The sequence below is a fragment of the Lolium rigidum genome, chromosome 1 (genome assembly GCF_022539505.1).
Source record: "Lolium rigidum isolate FL_2022 chromosome 1, APGP_CSIRO_Lrig_0.1, whole genome shotgun sequence".
Taxonomy (NCBI): domain Eukaryota; kingdom Viridiplantae; phylum Streptophyta; class Magnoliopsida; order Poales; family Poaceae; genus Lolium; species Lolium rigidum.
The window spans coordinates 140178075-140199473 of NC_061508.1; the positions used below are offsets into that span (position 1 = coordinate 140178075).

General features: G+C 46.9%; 2 protein-coding genes across 2 annotated transcripts; both read left to right on the top strand.

The window, feature by feature from the left end:
- Positions 1-1556: 1556 nt before the first annotated feature.
- Positions 1557-2661, top strand: LOC124652102 (peroxidase 57-like). The gene is made up of 2 exons (XM_047191130.1): positions 1557-1784; positions 1897-2661. Exons 1-2 carry the CDS (start codon positions 1557-1559, stop codon positions 2659-2661), a joined length of 993 nt encoding a protein of 330 aa, XP_047047086.1.
- A 3704-nt stretch (positions 2662-6365) lies between these two features.
- LOC124652113 (peroxidase 57-like) lies at positions 6366-7477 on the top strand. The gene is made up of 2 exons (XM_047191142.1): positions 6366-6593; positions 6713-7477. The coding sequence occupies exons 1-2, from the start codon at positions 6366-6368 to the stop codon at positions 7475-7477; spliced, it is 993 nt and encodes a 330-aa protein (XP_047047098.1).
- The last annotated feature ends 13922 nt before the right edge of the window (positions 7478-21399 follow it).

Consider the following 21399-nt stretch of genomic DNA (forward strand, 5'->3'; position numbering starts at 1 on the left):
ACATCAAAGCCTTTTTCCCAAGCAAGTTGAGTAGGCTAGATATGAAACCGAGCAGAAATAAAAGAAAGCCAAAACAAGAGATGGAAAAAGAGAGGTACCAGTATTGACGAGTATCTAAAAAAAACGTTGACCAATGGGGGAAGGATCCCTCCCTTGGCTATACGTTGTTAGGTAGGATGAGACTCTCACCGCGGATGGACGCAAGGATGATAACCCGGTTTAAAGTCCGCTCCTTCCAGCGAAATTACCGCTAGATGAGGATTCGAACCCGGGTGGGCTGACTGCGCACTCGCTAGCCTTGCAACTGAGCTAGAACTCAGTTCTCGTATTGACGGGTATCTCTCATCATATCCATTTTCATGGTATACAAGTCCCTATTATTTTAAAACCAATGCGGTTAAAAGACTCAGATATTTGCTTTTTAAATAGTGACAGGATTAAACAACTGCTTGCTAGGACACCACAAGTACCATCTGTCTGTGATTCAAAAACAAAAATTTACTTCCTTTTCAAATGCAAATAGGGACTTATCTACCAAGCTTGTTTGTTGGTTTATGTCATTGTAAAATGCTATTATATTGATGCATGTTGTTGGAAGTTTTTGTTCATCAAGCATCGCAAGTTATCAATTTCAAGTTAGAGGTTGGTGTAAATTCAGAAGCCGTATTTCTTTGCAACAAAAATCAGAACAAACAATAAGTATTCACTTGTAAACTGAATTATGGTCAAGATAGGACAAAATCCCTCTTCGAAAATAGAAGATGACCCAGTTTCAATCGTGTACAGCTAAGCCATACCACTTGCTTAATTAACAAAGAAAAGGATCTAGGCTGAATGTGTGCGTGATATCCATGATCAAACAACGGACAAGTTCAACGAGACCATGTCATCTTGCAAGTTCCAACTACCAATAAATAGGATATTTTTTTGAAGCGCACCATCTATCTCCTAGCTATATGGCAATATTGGAAATTCAGAAATGCAACCCACAATTTTCGTTTATGTATTTATATCTTGTGAATTGTTCTGAGAAGACTTTATACATCAAGCACAGAAGTCAATGAGAACAAGCAAAATGGTACAGAAGCCGCGAGCATACGGAAATAATGGAAGAAAATCTACAAAGGCGCCTCCAAATGAAGGATATGCAAAGCAATTTGACAATGAGAAAGGATATACTTGCAACCGTGTCCTTCCGCCAGAATGCATGGTCTCCTCCATGGCTGCAACTTCAAATAGACAACACAACTCTGGAGAAACCGTCAGATAGCTAATTCAAGCATTGTTCCCAACCTTTGTCAGAGAGACAAGGTGCTGGTTTAGGAAAATTAGGAAAACACCAAGGAATAATCATACTATTTCAGGCACAGCTACGATTCAGGCCGAGTGTTTACATACGTGCTCTCCATGACCAAACAAAGTTCTACAATCTAGGGTGAGTGCGTGACCATGCCATGTCCTAACCAACTATAAATATACTGGCATACACAGTTAGCTTCTCACCCCCCACCACCCATAGCCCAAGCAGCCATTCCAAGAGCAAGCTAGGCAACGAAATGGCCCTAGCAGCGGGCACGAGGACGGTGTTGCTAGTGGTGGTGCTCACTGTGCTGGGGCTAGCCACCGGTGGCGTCGCGCAGCTCAAGAACGGGTTCTACACGGGCAAGTGCGGTGCCAACAACGTGGAGACGATCGTGCAGGGCCTCGTCAAGGCCCGCGTCGCCCGTGACGCCGCGATCGTTGCCCAACTCCTGCGCTTGCAGTTCCACGAGTGCGCCATCAATGTTCGTGTTACTATTGCAGTGCTTGCAATTGCATGTATCATGACACGGGCCATTGGTCATCTGCTCCATGCATATGTATTACGGATATAACTTACCTATGTGTATGATGTAGGGCTGCGACGCCGGGCTCCTGGTCGATGGCCCCGGGACTGAGAAGACGGCAAAGCCGAACCTGAGCGTGAAGGGCTACGACCTAATCGCGGCTATCAAGACGGAGCTCGAGAAGCGGTGCCCTGGCGTCGTGTCTTGCTCCGACATTGAGATCCTCGCCACAAGAGATGCGGTCTCCCTAGCTGGTGGGCAGAGGTACGCCGTGCGCACCGGGCGGAGGGACAGGCGGCGGTCCAGTGCCACCGACGTGAAGCTTCCCAGCGAAGAGGATAAGGCCGCACAGGCGGCCGCCTACTTCGGTAGCCTCGGTTTCACCGAGCTGGAGATGGTGGTTCTTCTAGGCGCCCACACCGTGGGCGTGACCCACTGCAGCAAGATAAAGAAGACACGCCTCTATAGCTATGGCGGCAAGGCCAACTCGACAGACCCAAGCCTAGACCCAAGCGACATGGCCGTGTACAAGAAGTTCGTGTGCCCCAACATGGCCTCGTCAGACAACAACATCCTGTACCTGGATACCCAGTCCAGCGTGTCCAGGATAGACAACAGCTACTACAAGAGGCTGCAGGGGCGCCACGGCGTGCTCTCCGTCGACCAGAACCTCTACGCCAACGGCGCCTCCACCAAGAGGCACGTCGACAACCTCGCCAACAACGTCATCGACTTCTCCTCGCTCTTCCCGAAGGCGCTCATCAAGCTCAGCGAGCTCAAGGTGCTTACCGGCATGCAGGGAGAGGTGCGGAAGGTCTGCAGCAGGTTCAACTGATCATTCGTAGTCTTTTTCCTATCTGAAGCAGCGTGATCAGTGATCAGTTTCTTCCGTCGTTTTTCTCCTTATTTTCCAGATTCTTGGTTTGGTCAAACTGAATCACTTAAGTTTGATCCCATGTTCGATTCATTTGTTTTGCGGTTGAAATAACGGCTTGTAATCAAGTGCAAGAATTTACATGTTTTTTGTTTGATGAAGAAAATAAAGGTCACCATTAACGGCGTGCATCCATTCATGTTGCATATAAGAGATCTCGAGTATCGGTTGTGCATTCCTATTGAACTAGAAGGACCACAGGCGTGTTTTTCTTGTGTGGCTTGTGTCTTTAAATTTGACACATCTAATTCTCAACTAAATAAAAAAATGGAACAACAAAAAAAAGAAAAGTACCTCCACCGCAACCGTTGAAACGACAGCTCGTTGAGGATCTTGACACGCTCAAGGCTTATTGGAAATGCTAGGTGAACGGTATCACAAATCATCTCGATCTTCAAGACAATTGATTCCTTTTCAAAAACATTGAAGCAAAGTATCGACAAGCAAATGTGTTTATTTGATGCAGAGAGCAATTCACATATAATAAGAGTGACATCATGAGATCCAATCTCCACTACATGTTCATTGTATAGAAAGTCACAAAATTGGGAAGATGAAAAGAACGTTCTTTATGGAACATGGATAATTTACCATGAAAAAATTCGGTAAAATTATGTTACTCCCTCAAAGTTGTACTAAATCAGCAACACGTTTTATGGATCGGAGGGAGTAACAGAAATCAGTTCACATGACACTCCTTGGCCCCATTTCCATGCCAAGTACATTCATCCAAAGCCACTGATCAGCAAAGTCAGGGCATAGTGAAATGAAACACCTCATTATACATGAATCTTCTCAAATTATCAAATAAGAAAACCCATGAAAAAATAAGAAAACAAACATATCTTCTCCGCCGGAAGGAAAGATGTAACTCAAAATAAACTTTAAGATACCAATAATTAAAACACAAAGGTTTATATTCTTCTGGACAAAAAGTTTGTGCAATTTCATGCTTCACTTACTCTGACAAGAGAATTTGCATAGTTAGTATATGATTGCCTAATCTATTAGGGAGTAACCATGGTAATTTTTTTGGTTATTCACAAAATATTTGGTTGCTACAAAATCAGAACAAACAAAAAGTGTTCACTTGTAAACTGAATTATGGCCAACAAGATAGGACAATGTCCCTCTTCGAAAATAGAAGATGACCAAGTTTCAATCGTGTACCGCTAAGCCATACCACTTGCTTAATTAACAAAGAAAAGGATCTAGGCTAAATGTGTGCGTGATATCCATGATCAAATAACGGACAAGTTCAGCGAGACCATGTCATCTCGCAAATTCCAACTACCGATAAATAGGGAAATAAAATGAAACACACCGTCTATCTCCTTGCTATAATACTACGGCAATATTGGCAATTCAGAAATATAACCCACAAAGCCTGTGGTGCGTGATAATTGAAGAGTGACATTTTGTTGTTAGTGTTTTTAATTTATTTTGTGAATTGTTCTGAGAGAACAGACTTTATACATCATTTTTATACATCAAGCACACAAGTCAATGAGAACAAGCAAAATGGTACAGACGCCGCGAGCATACAGAAATAATGGAAGGAAATCTACAAAGGCGCCTCCAAATGAGCAAGGAAGAAAGAAAAAGGCTGCTGCCGTGGTGCTCCCCAGGGCGGCACCGGGGCTAACCCTAGCCGCCACCAAAAGCTCCTTTCTGGTGTAGATCATCGCCGACGCAACTATCGACACGGCGATGGTGGGACCCAGTGCCGACGAAGCTTGGCGGGGGGGGGGGGGGGAGGCAGATCGCGACGACGGCTTCCAACCGTGGCTGGGGCAGCGCGAGCGCTTCCCGTCGAGCGCGAAGGCCTGGGCAGAGTCCTCTGGTCAAGGCGGCGATGTTGTTTTTCTTCCTCAACGATGCACTTCGGTGCGATCCTGCGGAAGAGGTGGTGTTGTGGATCTTGATGCAATGCCTACTATCCTGCCGGCCAAGTTTCGGTGGGATTGGTGGCCCGGTGATGGCCGGTAGTGTGGAGGCTTCCGACCTAGCTTCGAATAAAGGAGGTTTGGTCCTAGGATCCCTCTCACGCCATGACGAAGATACGCTTGATGCCTGCTTTTATTGATCTAGTGGAGTGTCGAGTTCCGGAAGGCTCCGCAGGGCAAACTCCAATTGACGACATGCCTGAAGATTGCCAGATCGGATTATATTCGGTCACGCGCAACCATGTTTGTTCTCACCGGTTGGTCTCAGAGGAAGCAATGCGAAGCTTCACAGTTTGTTCCCATCATGGAACATGTCTTTGTTCTCATAGTGAAGTTAGCCGCGGAGAATGGCATGGAAGCCGAGATGTGAGGACTAGTGATGGTGGTTGGAGTCCTCATGGCGATGAGGTTTTGGCTTGGTGATCCGTAACTTGGAGCAGCAGGATCGGCATGTGGGAGCGACAGCACAAGAGAAATTCAAAGTCTAAACTTGCAAGATGAAAACCCAAGATCTGGCTTCAATTCATTGTGTCTGGCAATAGCCTTGTTGAAGTCATTGTTTTGCGAGTGCGAACTCTCTCCTGGGTGAAAATCTATAATCTATGATCAGAACGATGACGGTGCGTGTGCAGAGACCATCGTTTTTGGAGAAGAGGGACTTCTAGTGCTGTCTTGTGGTGTTTAATCACTCTTACAAGGAATAGATCGATGTAGCGGGACATTTATTTTCTGTAATTATTACTTTTAGATGTGTGTATCCTTATTATCATTAGAGCACTTCTCGATATTAATGTATTTTCTTTGTCCAAAAAAATGTGAAAGTATACGCAAAGCAATATGACAATGAGACAGAATATACTTGCACCCCGTGTCCTTCCACCCTCAGAATGCATGGTCTCTTCCATTGCTACAACTTCAAATAGACAACAATTCTTAAGAAACCGTAAGATAGATGACTGTTCAGCGTTATTTTTTGGTACTGATAGCTCCTTTAATTCATATAATTTGTTCAGGAATTGTGTAAATATAGATTTTATATGAAAATTCCTACAGAAGTTGATTTATTCATAGGAACATATTTTATAGAAAATAATTATATAAGAATCTTGCAATAATGTAAACCTTATAGAAAAAACATGAGATCATACCATAAGGATTTTTTTTTCTACAATCAACCACACTTCATTTTTTTCATAGGATTCAAATAGCCACGACATTCTTTTTTTTTTTTTGACCCTGGCTAGGGCGGGCTTACGCCAGCCACGACATTCTAACCCTATACTTTTTCTATTTTTATGCTTTTCCTATCCTATAAATCAAAGCAGCCCTGAAATTCCTCTTCGCAATTAATTTTTTGTTCCTTACAATCTCTGTCAAAGAGACAAGGTGCTGGTTTAGGAAAGACCTTGACTTCCTGCCATGGCTGGAAAACTAGAGAAACACCAATGGATAATAATCATACTATTTCAGGTACAGCTACGATCCAGGCCGAGTGTATACGTACGTGCTCTCCATGACCAAGCAAAATTCTACAAGGTAGGATGAGTGCGTGGCCATGCCATCTCCTAACCAACTATAAGTACACTGGCATACGCAGTTAGCTTCTCAACCCTCACCCATAGCCCAAGCAGCCATTCCAAGAGCAAGCTAGGCAACGAAATGGCCCAAGCAGCGCGCACGAGGGCGGTGTTGCTACTGGTGGCGCTCTCGGTGCTGGGGCTGGCCACCAGGGGTGGCGCGCAGCTGAAGAACGGGTACTACACGGGCAAGTGCGGCGCCAACGATGTGGAGACGATCGTGCAGGGCCTCGTCAAGGCCCGCGTCACCCGTGATGCCGCAATCATTGCCCAACTCCTGCGCTTGCAGTTCCACGAGTGCGCCATCAATGTTCGTGCTACTATTCCAGTGCTTGCAATTGCCTGTATGATGCACGGGTCATTGGTCATCTGTTCCATGCATATGTACTTATTACAGATATAATTTACCTGTATGCATGTATGATGTAGGGCTGCGACGCCGGGCTACTGGTCGATGGTCCCGGTTCCGAGAAGACGGCAAAGCCAAACCTAAGCGTGAAGGGCTATGACCTAATCGCAGCAATCAAGACGGAGCTCGAAAAGCGTTGCCCTGGCGTCGTGTCCTGCTCCGACATTGAGATCCTCGCCACAAGAGATGCGGTCGCCCTAGCTGGTGGCCAGAGGTACGCCGTGCGCACCGGGCGGAGGGACAGGCGGCGGTCCAGTGCCACCGACGTGAAGCTTCCCGGGGAAGAGGATACGGCTGCGCAGGCAGCCTCCTACTTCGGTAGCCTCGGTTTCACCGAGCTGGAGATGGTGGTTCTTCTAGGCGCCCATACCGTGGGCGTGACCCACTGCAGCAAGATCAAGAAGACACGCCTCTATAGCTATGGCGGCAAGGCCAACTCGACAGACCCAAGCCTAGACCCAAGCGACGTGGCCGTGTACAAGAAGTTCGTGTGCCCCAACACAGCCTCGTCGGACAACAACATCCTGTACCTGGACACCCAGTCCAGCGTGTCCAGGATAGACAACAGCTACTACAAGAGGCTGCAGGGGCGCCACGGCGTGCTCTCCGTCGATCAGAACCTCTATGCCAACGGCGCCTCCACCAAGAGGCACGTCGACAACCTCGCCAACAACGTCATTGACTTCTCCTCGCTCTTCCCGAAGGTGCTCATCAAGCTCAGCGAGCTCAAGGTGCTTACCGGCATACAGGGAGAGGTGCGGAAGGTCTGCAGCAGGTTCAACTGATCATTTGTAGTCTTTTTCCTATCTGAAGCAGGCGTGATCAGTGATCAGTTTCTTCCGTCGTTTTCCTCCTTATTTTCCAGATTCTTGGTTTGGTCAAACTGAATCACTTAAGTTTGATCCCATGTTCGATTTATTTGTTTTGCGGTTCAAATAACTGCTTGTAATCAAGTGCAAGATTTTGCCTGTTTTTTGTTTGATGAAGAAAATAAAGGTCACCATTGACGGCGTGCATCCATTCATGTTGCATATAAGAGATCTCGAGTATAGGTTGTGCATTCCTATTGAACTAGAAGGACCACGGGCGTGTTTTTCTTGTGTGGCTTGTGTCTTTACATTTGACACATCTAATTCTCAACTAAATTAAAAAAATTATGGAACAATAAAAAAAGAAAAGTACCTCCACCGCAGCCGTTGAAACGACAGCTTGCTGAGGATCCTGACACGCTCAAGGCTTATTGGAAATGCTAGGTGAACGGTCCACCAACGACTCCACTGACAAAACAAAAATGAATAGTATTAACATTTTTCACCACTCGTAAGTTAGCAAGGTATCACAAATCATATTGATCTTCAAGACACTTGATTCCTTCTTCAAAAATATTGAAGCAAAATATCGACAAGCAAATGTGTTTATTTGATGCTGAGAGCAATTCACATATAATAAGAGTGACATCATGAGATCCAATCTCCACTACATGCTCATTGTAGAGAAAGTCACAAAATTTGGAAGATGAAAAGAATGCTCTTTATGGACCTTGGATAATGTACCATGACAAAATTCGGTAAAATTATGTTACTCCCTCAAAGTTTTACTAAATCAGCGACATTTAATATGGATGAGAGGGAGTAAAAGAAATCAGTTCACATGACACTCCTTGGCCCCATTTCCATGCCATGTACATTCATCCAAGGCCACTGATCAGCAAAGTCAGGGCATAGTGAAATGAAACACCTCATTATACATGAATCTTCTCAAATTATCAAATAAGAAAACCCATGAAAAGTTCAGAAAACAAACATATCTTCTGTGCCCGAAGGAAAGATGTAACTCAAAATAAACTGTAGGATACCAATAATCAAAACACAAAGGTTTATATTCTTCTGGACAAAAAGTTTGTGCAATTTTATGCTTCACTTACTCTGACAAGAGAATTTGCATAGTTAGTATATGATTGCCTAATCTATTCCGGAGTAACCATGTTAATTTTTAGGTTATTCACAAAATATATCTTGGTTGAAGCCTCCAGAGCAGCATGTCGGCTTCCCATACTGAATACAATGGCCATGGGGCCCCTGTCTTGTTTATATATGTGATTACAAACTCAACCAAGTTTATGCACACAAAATACCATGAAATTCCCTTTAGGCCTTGTTCGTTTTGATGGGATTAAATCCAGACTTAGAATCCATCCAAACATGGATTAGGTTGATCCAGAGGTTGCACCCTATCCCTTCTAATCCCCTATCCCTAATCCACTATAATCCCTGTCTCAGCAAAGCATGTTTGTTTAGACCTCTGTGGTGGGATTGAAGTATGGATTAAGCAAACAACAACAAGTTTGTTATTAAATGCAACCTTGCCCTTTCTCTCTGGCGGAAATATTTCCAAATGTCAGGTGGGGAGATTTTTTTCCAGACCTGCTCTGAAGAAATTTTTTGGGACCGGCTGGGCAAGAATACCGCCAGAGGCTAAACGAAAACCACCTTCTTCTGGGCTGGTATAGTTACATCACCGGGCTGGCCAACCGGGGTTGGACCAAAATCCAGACCTATCCCTTCCTTCTGGCAGATTAAAGGCCTTGATCTCCAAAGCATTACTCGTCTAGAGTTACCAAAGATATTAGCACATGAACTATTATCTAACTTTCTACCCATTTGTCCATAGCACTAACTAAAGCATGCTAAAAAGGATTTGATGATAAAATCAAGAGTTGTTAGCCTTGCATATCATATCTCATCAAAGTTCTGGAGAGACCCTCAGTACAAACGACAGCTCAATCTTGTAGAGTACATATGGTGGAGTACAAACTAAAGCTGACAACATCTAGCTTGTAGAATTTGCAACTTTCAGTTGCAGTACAATCCAAAAATAAGTTTGTGCCTGCCTACCCGGATGAATATCAAAAGGAAGAGAGTAGAGTTGGACACCATTTGCCCTATGTGTAATCGGGCCGATGAGGACGGCGGCCATTTGTTTCTAATATGCAAGGGTGTTAAACCTCTTTGGCGCAATCTTCAATAAGAGGATGTTCGACTTCTGCTACTATCTGCACCTAAATCTGCTGCCATGTTTGAACTGATCTGGTCACTCCCGAGTCATCAACTAAACTCAGTTCTCATTCTCATGTAGGACTGGTGGACTACGCTTAACAAGAAAAAATGCAGAAGGAAAGGCTAGAAGTGTCGACGAGATCTGTCATATCATACAAATACACCTGCTGGACTTCCAGGCTCAACTTGCTCCTCAGATCGAATTTTAAGACAGTGTCTTTGGAGGCAGAGGCAGGATGAGCCAACGCAATCATTAGCAGCTTGGGAAATGATCCGCAAACCTAAGAGAAATGGTGGACTAGGGATTGCCAATTTTCAAAAGCAAAATGTTGCTCTGCTGATTAAGTTCCTTGATAAATTCTATAACCACAAGGATGTGCCTTGGGTTAATCTTGTTTGGGATGCTTATTATTCAGGGAAAATTCCACATGCTGAAAACCTATGTGGTTCCTTTTGGTGGAGGGATATAATCAAGTTGGTGGATAATTTCAGGACAGCTGTTACAATGGGCACTAGGGATACATTTCTTTTCTGGAGTGACAATTGGGCTGTAGATGGTTCTATTAGACCAATGAAACAAAGATTTCCTCAGTTGTTCTATTATGTTTTAAATGAGCAACTGTTTGCGAAAAAGGTTTTTGATGCAGAAGATATCTCCTCTTTGTTCTACTTGCCTTTATCTCAGATAGCATATCAGTAATTGTTGGAACTGAAACGGATGATGCAAGAGATTAGTCCTTCTGATCAACTGGATGTTTGGAAATATTGTTGGGGGGACAATTATACTCCTGCTCAGTTCTATAAATTGATTCATGAACACATGAAGGTACCAAGTGTTCACAAATGGCTATGGAAATCCTGCTGTATGATGAAAACTAAAATGTTTGCTTGGTTGCTGTTATCAGACAGACTCAATACTAGAGATTTACTGCAGAGGAGGCATTGGCATGTGACTGATGATACTCATTGTGAGCTCTGCCCTGGAAGAATATATGAGGACAGGATTCATCTGTTTTTTCACTGCAATTTCAGTCAGCGGATTTGGAACTATCTTCAGATAACATGGGTGGATAATGACAATATTCAAACGATTGATAATGAAGCAAAAAGGAGTTTCGGCAAGCCTTTCTTCATGGAGGTTTTGATCACTGCTTGTTGGAATATCTGGTTGCTAAGGAATGGGAAAATATTTCGCAATGAAAGGCCTATTTTTGGAAAGTGGAAGGATAAGTTTGTTCATGATATGCTGCAGTACAGGATCAAGCACAAGCATAAGGACGTGTTGTTAAATTGGATTGAGAGTCTGCCTTAGTTCCTTTATGTTTTTCTGTTCCTTTTTTGTATATATGAGTTCTTTTTGTACAGTTCTTGGGTTCTAAATAAAATTGCTGTGGGGCTTTTTGCCTCACAGTTAAAAAAATGATGCAGTGGTTATGCAGCAGCAAAAGGCATGGACTCGCCCGCCAATTGACCATGTTAAAGTCAATTTCGACCCTGCTTTTTGTGTGGAATCAGGTGAAGGGGCACGGGGCTTCATTGCACGATCTGATGCTGGCGAGTTCATCGCTCGTGCTGCTGGAGAACTATGGAACCTAAGGGCATCTCCAGCGGCGCGACGCAAACGGACGCTGAGCGACCGTTTGTGTCCGCCGTGACCGGAAATGCGTCTGGCACCACCTCCAGTGGGACGACGCAAAGTGACCAGGCCGTCCGCGGAGACGCAAACCTGGCCCAAATATGCGCCAGATTTGCGTCTCCGTGGACGCTCCGCGGTCGCGGAATCTGTCCGCCTTGGGTGCATCCGGGCCCGGTCGGCAGTGAGTAGGTAAGCAAAAGATTTTTTCATTACTATTGATTGGCCAAAAGGACCATCTTTACAGAGATGGTTAGTCGAGTTAACCTAAAACTACAACGGCCGTACCTACTCGCCGTCGCGCGGCCTACACCGGCCTCGGTTACTCGCAGTCGCGCGCCCTACTACTGGCCGCCGGAAGAGCCGGCGCCGTCGTCGAAGCGGGAGCGCTTCGCGCACTCCGCGCACGCCGGCGAATGGACATCTCGTCCTGCCGCCTGTGCCGTTCGAGGGTCTCGGCCAGGTTCTGTCCCACAGGGCCGCCGCCACGTTGGCAGCCGCCGCCTGGGCCTCCTCCTCCGCTGCCGCCTGGACCGCCGCCGCCGCGTCCACGTTCGCCTGGGCCGCCGCCTGGATCGCCGCCACGTCGGCGACGAAGCGGGCCCTGTCCCTAGCCGCCGCCCCACCGCTTCGTCCCTGGCGGCGATGGCGGCCACCAGCTCGCTGTTCTCCTGCTCGACCCGCGCGGGAGAAGGGCCCCTACGCTGGAGCGAGTCCAGGTCGGAGCACATTAACCCCCGAGCCATGGCCATCGCATAGCTGTGGGCTTCCTCCTCCGCCACCCAAGCCTGACGGCGCTGGGCGTCCCCAGCCAGGAACTCGAAGGACGCGAGCAGAACCCGCTGGTCGCCGGCGCACTCAAAGCGCCTGGGCACGGGGGGGTCGTCGTCCGCGATGTCGTGGATGACGGCGTCGGCCGGAGGGGGCGCGACGGCCGTCCGCGCCTCCGCGAGCTCGGCCCTGGCATCGGCGAGCTCGGCCATGGCATTGGCGATCTCCGCCCTGGTCGCCGCGAGGCGCCCTTCCGCGCGCTCTGCCGCCTCCGCGACCTCCGCCTCCGCCGCCGCCTCCAGGTCCAGCTGCTGGGCCTCAACGCCGGCGGCGGCTACCTCCTCCTCCTCCTCCGGGTGGAGCTGGCGGCACATGTGAACAACGTGCTCCCAACTCATGTGGCCGGCCATGGATGGATGGTAGGGTTAGCTTGAGGTGTGCCCGTCGCCCCCGCCGGTGTCCACCATATATAGCCACGGCGGGGCGGGAAACGGCGTTGGCGCGCAGGGCGTTTCCCGCGCGCGCGAAACGCCGGCGAAACTTGCTAATATATTGGGCACGCGCGGGAACGATCGTCGTCGCGCGGGAACAGTTAATCGCCGGCGGCAGTCCTCGACGGGACGTAAAACGCCATTAGCAAGCTTGACGCTGTCCCCGGTTAAAAAATGCGTCCGCACCGCTGGAGGTACCCCAGACGCAAACGGTCGCCCTGGGCCACATCGCGTCCGCGGGCCGACGCAAACGGACATTTCGGACGTCCGAAATGCGTCAGCCCGCTGGAGATGCCCTAAAGGATGTGTTACAGGCAGAGGTAGAAGCATGTGTGGTGGCGGCGGAAGGTGTGGCAGCCTTGGGTTTGAACCACGTGTTGTTTGAGTCTGATTCAAAGACTTTGGTCTCGGCTTTGTCGACGAAGGACGATGATCTTTCAGTGATTGGTGTGGTACTGAAGGATGTACAGAGTATATGTGTTTGCTCGTTTGAGTCTTTTCAATTTCATTTTTCTCCTCATAGTTGTAATGGCGTCGCCCACTCCCTAGCTCAGTATGGCCTGCATGCCGATTTAGAATGTACTGGCTGGGAGGGAAACACCACACTTTGTTTTTGATTTGGTTGCCAGCGATAATGCTGTGCACCTTGGGTATGGAATACCGTTTCCACGTCAAAAAAAAAAGTTTGTGCAGACACATTTTACTGAAGCACCTCATGAAGCATTGGGATCACTTAATCCTACTTTGTTTGGTGGTGCACAAACAACAAATTGTTATCAGTAAGGCTGAAGGTTGAAAAGTATGCAGTACACAGAGAAGGCATTAATAACGAAGGAAAACTCGAAGTAGCCAAAGAATAGGCGAATAATTTGTAGATACAAAGTGCAAATGAATATGTTTTATCTTTGCGGAAAGAGGTAGGTAGAGTGCAGGAAATCTCAAATGCTTTTGTTGTTTGGAAAAAAAAATCCAATTCAGAAAATAAACATTGGAACTTGGATCATAGTTCAGGTAAATTGTATCTAATACATATCCTTATGATGGTATACACAGCATAATTTTTCAATGCTTAGGAAATCATTGCACAAAAAGGACCGAGGAATGTCAGGTACATGGAAATAGATGGCTGCAAACTATTAGAAGGCACACTATTATCGAATTCAATTAAGCATTTTGTGCAACACAAAATAAACATTAACAAAAAATGCTGGAGGGACTATGCATGATAAAGTAAAGTTATTCTAATCCCCAGGATTAGCTCTGCAATATCAAAGGAATTATTTCGTCACTTGGACGGACGACGAAGCAGTGTAAACCATTTAAGTATATAGCCTCTATATGCAACCTTAGTATCCTACCAAAAATGCAATGCCAACTATTCGGATCGAAATCGGAGACAGATGCAGGTGAAAAGCAGTAACAAAGACTCACTGAAGTTTAAGAAATCTATGGCCTAACCATTTGCTGCCCATCAAGTGGTCCACTTACTCGCATTTCAGAAATCAATGTGAAAGAACAAACAACCATGTGACTGGAGAGTCAACTAGTAACTCTCAGAGAAGTGTAAGCCACCTCCTTGTTGATGGACCAAAGGAAATATAGAATAACCAATGACAAGGATGTATATTCCACTTCTAGCTGGCTACTTGCACTCTTTCTACATGAATCACTTCTTTCAGCAGGAATGCATTAACCGCTTGCTCTGCTCATACTTGCTGACCGATTAGGGAAATTGATTTATCCATGGATTTAACTACAGACCCTGACTTACTCAGATTATAATGTTCCAAAAGACTCACCATAGGCACCACACGCAGTATAATGTCCCCACGCCTCATTGGGTTCCTCGGGGGTGCTCCCAGCTGAGCTCCTCCAAGCGTCGTCTGTGGACGAGGTGCCCGCTGGTCGGGGCTTGTCTCACGCCTTAACCTCCTCCACCTTGCCTCTACATTTTCGACGACAACAACCTCGACCTCGGTATCCGTCTCCGTTCACTGTTCATCGATCCTAGGGAAAACGAGGGGCCCGGCCACTGGGGCAATCGCACCAGATCCAATTAGCCTCCCTCCTTCCCGGTTTTCCTCGCTGCCGTTCTAGCACCGGTAGGATGGTGAGAAGGTCCCTGTGGTGGTGCGCGCTCGCCAGGGAAGAGGGGCTTTAGGCGGTAGAGGCGACGCATCTGGAGAGGTGGTGGGCTGGCGGCGGCGGGAGTGCCGGTCCGTGGAAGAAACAGAGACGCGAAGGGCCCGTTTGGTATCATGCACATGTCTTTTTTTGCATGGCTGAGAAGTTTGTGCGCGTTTGGTTGCTTGCACCTAATTCCTGCACCACTTGGTGCAGTGGGAAGGAGCCCTGTGGGTTTAAGATGGACCATGGACCATAAAAGCAACTTTATTTGGTGGTCTGCACAGAGATTTTTTTTGTCTCCGTGGAGATTTGGCTCTAGCAGTTTGGTAGGTCGGTTTTCAGCCCTTGTAGCAGCCCAGGACGGCGTTAGGTCTATTTGGTTGCAACCCATAATCCGGTTTTGCTTACCTCTTTCCTTCAGTGGTGAGGTTACCAGCGATCAACAGCACAAGCAAGAACACAATCATAGACGACTGAAAACTTAGCAGTGATCATAGACGACACTTGACGAGACAACATTTTTGCAGACACGATCATAGTTCTGGACACGGCATACAAGATCATAGTTCAACACACTAGACACGAACAGGAAGTAGACACGACATGGTACCATGTTAGCTTCAGACATGATGCTCGGAGACGACACACCTAGTGTCATCGCCATGGTACGGGCACCTGCTCGCCACCTCAGTGCAGGTGTGGTCGAAGATGACCACACTCTACTCCAAGGAGGACACCTTCCTGAGGGTGAGGAACTGGCCTACCTTGAGCTGATGGGCGACGGCGAGGACCGTCCATCCCTGGTCGATGAATGCGTCATCGCCTTCTCTCCTCGTAGTCATCCTCTAGTTGCATCCGGTGTTGGTGGTGACGATGATGTTGGAAGGGATTTCTCTGAACCACTTGACGAAAGCTTTAGGGATCATGAGCTGGCCGAAGGTAGGCTTGAAGATGATGCGGAGGAAGTGGCCCGACCCTGCCTCTTCGTGGAAGTGGCCGACCTTAGCCGGCCTTCCACTACGCTTATTGGCCGGTCCATCGCCGGGAACCTCAGCAGGTGACCCAAGCATGATCTTCTCAGTCTGCCGGAAGAACACAGGCCATTAGAGGTGTGCCTTCTCACAAGTAGTTTAGATGAAAACGGACATTGATAACATTAGTAAGGCCTCATACATTTGCTCACACGACAGGCATAGGGAGTGGCCACAAACTAAGTGTAGTGTGCAACGACTGTGGCACACATGACTAAGTTTGAGGCCACCACCTAGCCTTCCATTATGTCTTTGTTGAATCATTGGCCAACGCAAATGAGGCCTCATACATTTGGTCACATGGCAGGTAGAGGGACTGTCCCCAAACTAAGTCTAGTGTGCAACGAATATGGCACACACGACTAAGTTTGAAGGTAGCACCTTGCCTTCCCTTGTGCCTTTGTTGAATCATTGGCCAATGCATTAGATAAACCAAAACGAGGCCTCATATGTAGGATCACAGGGCAGGCAAAGGGACTGTCCCAAACTAAGTCTAGTGTGTCAGTAATATGGCACACATGACTAAGTTTGAGGGCAGTACCCTGCCTTCCGTTGTGCCATAGTTGAATCATTGGCCAATGCAGAACTGAAGAAGCAGAAATATGTAAAGCAGGGTATAAGAGGCCTCATACAATGAGGACATATGGAGGAGATGTTTGACTAGAACCAATGGCATGGTCATGTTAAGTCATGCCATAGGTTATGATCAATCATCTCCTCGTAATATGATCCCAGGTTATAATCATTGGCCTGGTTCAATCAAGAAACAACACAAGTAGCAGATCAAATTGAGTACATTTCGAGTGGTACTTAGGGTACATTACATATTCTACTTACACCACATTACAAATTCTCCTGCAGAACATCTATAACACATTCATCACTCGTCACAAGTAGCCCTGATCCACTTGAGCTTGTCCTTGATTGCAAAGTTCACTTGAAGCAGATCGTATATGTCATACTCTAGCCTCCAAAGCCTTTTTTCTGCCTCCCATTCCTGTTTCTTAGCCCTCATCACTTGTGCTTGTGTTCTCTGCAGATTTTTTAGTAGAGCAACTTCGTTCTTCAAGTCCTCCCACTCCTCTTGCGTCTGAACAAACTAGCGTGACTCAGCTTAATCTTTCGCACAACATACTAAACCCGAACACAAAAAACCCTTCCCCTCTATGCATGCACAGTAAAATCTGCCAGTTTCACCAATCCAAAGCCGGTCTATGAAGCATCTACCGCGATTGGAGATTGGAGTAACAGATCTAAGCTAATCGAGACCGTGAACATCAAGAACTTCACAAGAACAACAAGCAATGGCGACAAACACCTAGCAAACATCAATCTGAACCCTATCCTAATGGAAACCCTAGCAGATCTAATGTGCATGTCGTCGCAAATGCCCGAGAATGGCATGTTCAGGCAGAACTAGTACGAAGGTGAGAAGGATAGGTCGTTACTGCCATTGTTCCGGCCGAAGACAAGCTCGAGGTCACGGGCGAACTCGAGATGCCGATGAAGACTCCGGAGCACGTTCCGGCCGATGTCGCGGTGCTCCTCGCCAACGTCTCATCCTCCGGTATCGGTGCTTGTCCGTGCGGTGGTGCGGCCGATTGGTCGGCGGGAGGAGAACGACCGGCTGATGTGACAGTTTGGGGGAGGTGAGAGTGCGCTCACGAGTGAGAGGAAGGAGAGGGGAGTGGTGAGGCTAATTATGGCGCGTGTTCCTGAAGGGACGGTGTTTCCGCCTCCCTTCTCCACGTGTGCATCCTTCTGGCCGCAACGGGCATGGCCCCGAAAAAACTGCCATTCCGGGCATTCCTCCTGGGCCTGTCCCGGGGGTGCTTTGAGAACCGTGCGATGCAAGAACGCGGCTCGGCATAGGCATCCAAACGGGCCGAAAATTGCTGGCCCGATGCGAGCCAAGGGGCAAGCAGCCTACCAAACGAGCCCTTAGCTAAGTGCATGCCATCGCGTTGTTGCACAAATTGGGTTTTAAAGCACCCCGGGACAGGCCTGGAGGAACGCCTGAAATGGCAGTTTCTGTGGAGCCAGGCCTGTTGTCGCGAGAAGGTTGCACGCGTGGGGAAGGGAAACGGAAATGCCACATCCCTTCGGGAACACGCGCCATAACTAGCCTCACCGTCCTTCGTCTCTCTCGCGACCTCACTCTCACCCCCTCCCCCCGCCCAAAAAAACTGTCACATCACCAAGGCGATTCACCTCCCGCCGACCAATCTGTCGCACCGCCGCATGGAGGAGAACCGGTACCGGAGGAGGAGACGACAGCGAGAAGCACCGCGACATCGGCCGCAACCTGCACCGCGGTCTTCATCGGCATCTCGAGTTTGGCCGCGAACTCGACCCAGCCCTCGACCGGAACAATGATGCTAAGGTCCTCTTCCTCTTACCTTCGCCGTCGTTGTGCGACAACATGCCTTGCTTGAGCATTTGCGACGACATGTAGATTAGATCTGCTAGGATTGGGTTCAGATAGACATTTGCTAGGTGTTCGTCGCAATTGCTTGTTGTTCTTGTCGACTTCTTGGTGTTCACGGTTGTAATATCCCAGAACATAGGACAAACGAGGGGTAGATTTAGAAATGGGTTGTGCATTTCATCGCAAAACGGGGGAAATTTTCGCGCTTAATTGCATAAAACCTAAGAGTGATCGAGGTTTCTCTCTCGTTGCTAGTAGGGTTAGAGTAAAGAGAGTGCTATGAACTTCGACATGACCTCTTCTGAAATTAGGGTTTTGGATAAGCAATTGATTTAGCATTTGAATTTGAATTTCAAACAAATATGAAAGAAGTAAACAACAATTCAATTGAATTTATAATTCATAACTCAAATTCAATGTCACATTAATACAACACAATTCATAAATAAAATATAAGTAATACAACAAGCTCATAAGTAAAACTTTGAGCTTTATTGATTTCACACATATAATACATTGTCATTACAAAATTCTTTTTATATTACAAGAATTGGAACAAATATAAAATAGAAATAAGAAGATAAAATGGAATATTACAACATTGAATATTTCCTACACTAAAGTCGTCAAAGATCTTCATTTGATCTTCTCCAAATATTGTTCAACTTAAAACCTGCCTAAGAAGAAACAAAAGAAACTAGTTTGTCCAGTACCAAGTGTTAATGACACTTGGGCAGTAAAAAATAAGAAGAATAGCATCAGATAAGCATTAGCTAGGGGATCAAGTCCCAACCAAAGCCAAATGGGAGCACAAGATCTTTTCTCAATCATGAGCCATGGTGAAACAGGGGCAAGACACCACAACACACAACCACATAGGTGATGTCGACCAAGGAGGACATCAACCAGTGCTATAAATAGCACAGTAGTTTGGAGATAGGGATGAAATCCACATGATAGCAAGAACACACCAGTAGTGTATTCACCTAGTTCATCCAGTAAACCAGGACCAAACAAAACCAAACCATAGATCATGGTTGAAAGGATCGTATGCCGCACCTAGAGGGGGGTGAATAGGTGCTAACCAATTTTTAGTTCTTTTTCAATTTAGGCTTGACACAAAGGTAAATTCTCTAGATATGCAACTATGTGAATTTACCTATATGATAAGGTTAACAACTAAGCAAGATATAGCTACGCAATATATAGGATATATAATAGGATAGAGGTAACCGAGAGTGGAGCACGCGGAGACACGGAGTTGATTCCCGTAGTTCCCTTCCTTTGCAAGAAGGTACGTCTACGTTTGGAGGAGTGTGGTTGCTACGAAAGCCAAACCAACGCCACGAAGGCTTCACTCAGGTCTCCTGTGAGCAACGCCACGAAGGCCTAGCCCACTTCCACTAAGGGATTTCCTCGAGGCAGAAACCGGGCCTTACAAGGTTCTTGGGGCACACATCCACAACCAAATTGGAGGCTCCCAAATCTGTAACAACACAACAATCAACAAGAATACATCAACAACAAACAACTAGGGATCCAAAGAGGAACACTAGCAAGGGAGCCCTCAAGCATATGAGGGGGAAATGAGAATCGCTTCGGTGAGGATGTAGATCGGGGTCTTCTCCTTAGAATCTTGATGGCGCGTGATGCACACGTCCGTTGGGAACCCCAAGAGGAAGGTGTGATGCGCACAGCAGCAAGTTTTCCCTCAGTAAGAAACCAAGGTTATCGAACCAGTAGGAGATGAAGGCCACGTGAAGGTTGTTGGTGAAGGAGTGTAGTGCGGCGCAACACCGGGGATTCCGGCGCCAACGTGGAACCTGCACAACACAATCAAAATACTTTGCCCCAACTTAACGAGTGAGGTTGTCAATCTCACCGGCTTGCTGTAAACAAAGGATTAAACGTATGGTGTGGAGAATGATGTTTGTCTGCAAAGAACGTCAGAGAACAATGATTGCTGTAGATTGTATTTCAGATGTAAAATAATGGACCGGGGTCCACAGTTCACTAGTGGTGTCTCTCCAATAAGATAAATAGCATGTTGGGTGAACAAATTACAGTTGGGCAATTGACAAATAGAGAGGGCATAGAAATGCACATACATATCATGATGACTACTATGAGATTTACTTAGGGCATTACGACAAAGAACATAGACCGCTATCCAGCATGCATCTATGCCTAAAAAGTCCACCTTCGGGTTAGCATCCGCACCCCTTCCAGTATTAAGTTGCAAACAATAGACAATTGCATTAAGTATTGTGCGTAATGTAAATAATACAAATATCCTTAGACAAAGCATTGATGTTTTATCCCTAGTGGCAACAGCACATCCACAACCTTAGAACTTTCTGTCACTGTCCCAGATTCAATGGTGGCATGAACCCACTATCTAGCATAAATGCCCACTCTTGGAGTTACAAGTATCAACTTGGCCAGAGCCTCTACTAGCAACGGAGAGCATGCAAGATCATAAACAACACCTATATGATAGATCGATAATCAACTTGACATAGTATTCCATATTCATCGGATCCCAACAAACACAACATGTAGCATTACAAATAGATGATCTTGATCATGATAGACAGCTCACAAGATCTAAACATGATAGCACAAGAGGAGAAGACAACCATCTAGCTACTGCTATGGACCCATAGTCCAAGGATGAACTACTCATGCATCAGTCCGGAGGCGGGCATGGTGATGTAGAGCCCTCCGGTGACGATTCCCCTCTCCGGCAGGGTGCCGGAGGCGATCTTCAGAACCCCCCGAGGTAGGGTTGACGGCGGCGGCGTCTCAGTATGTTTTCTCGTATCGTGGCTCTCGGTACTAGGGTTTTCGCGACGGAGAGATTATATAGGCGAAGGGGCAGAGTCGGGGGACGCTCGAGGGGCCCACCCCATATGGCGGCGCGGCCAGGGGTGGGGCCGCGCCCCCTATGGTGTGGCCGCCTCGTGCCCCCTCTCCGTCTCCTCTTCGGTGTTCTGGAAGGCTCCGTGGAAAATAAGACCGTGGGCTTTTGTTTCGTCCAATTCCGAGAATATTTCCTGTGTAGGATTTCCGAAACCAAAAACAGCGAGAAAACGAGGACCGGCGCTTCGACATCTTGTTAATAGGTTAGTGTCGGAAAATGAATCAAAATGATATAAAGTGTATATAAA

Coding starts and splice junctions, on each gene's coding strand:
- LOC124652102 (XM_047191130.1), top strand. CDS start 1,557: ATGGCCCTAGCAGCGGGCACGAGGACGGTGTTGCTAGTGGTGGTGCTC. Junction 1,785..1,896: donor TCCACGAGTGCGCCATCAAT/GTTCGTGTTACT, acceptor TGTATGATGTAG/GGCTGCGACGCCGGGCTCCT.
- LOC124652113 (XM_047191142.1), top strand. CDS start 6,366: ATGGCCCAAGCAGCGCGCACGAGGGCGGTGTTGCTACTGGTGGCGCTC. Junction 6,594..6,712: donor TCCACGAGTGCGCCATCAAT/GTTCGTGCTACT, acceptor TGTATGATGTAG/GGCTGCGACGCCGGGCTACT.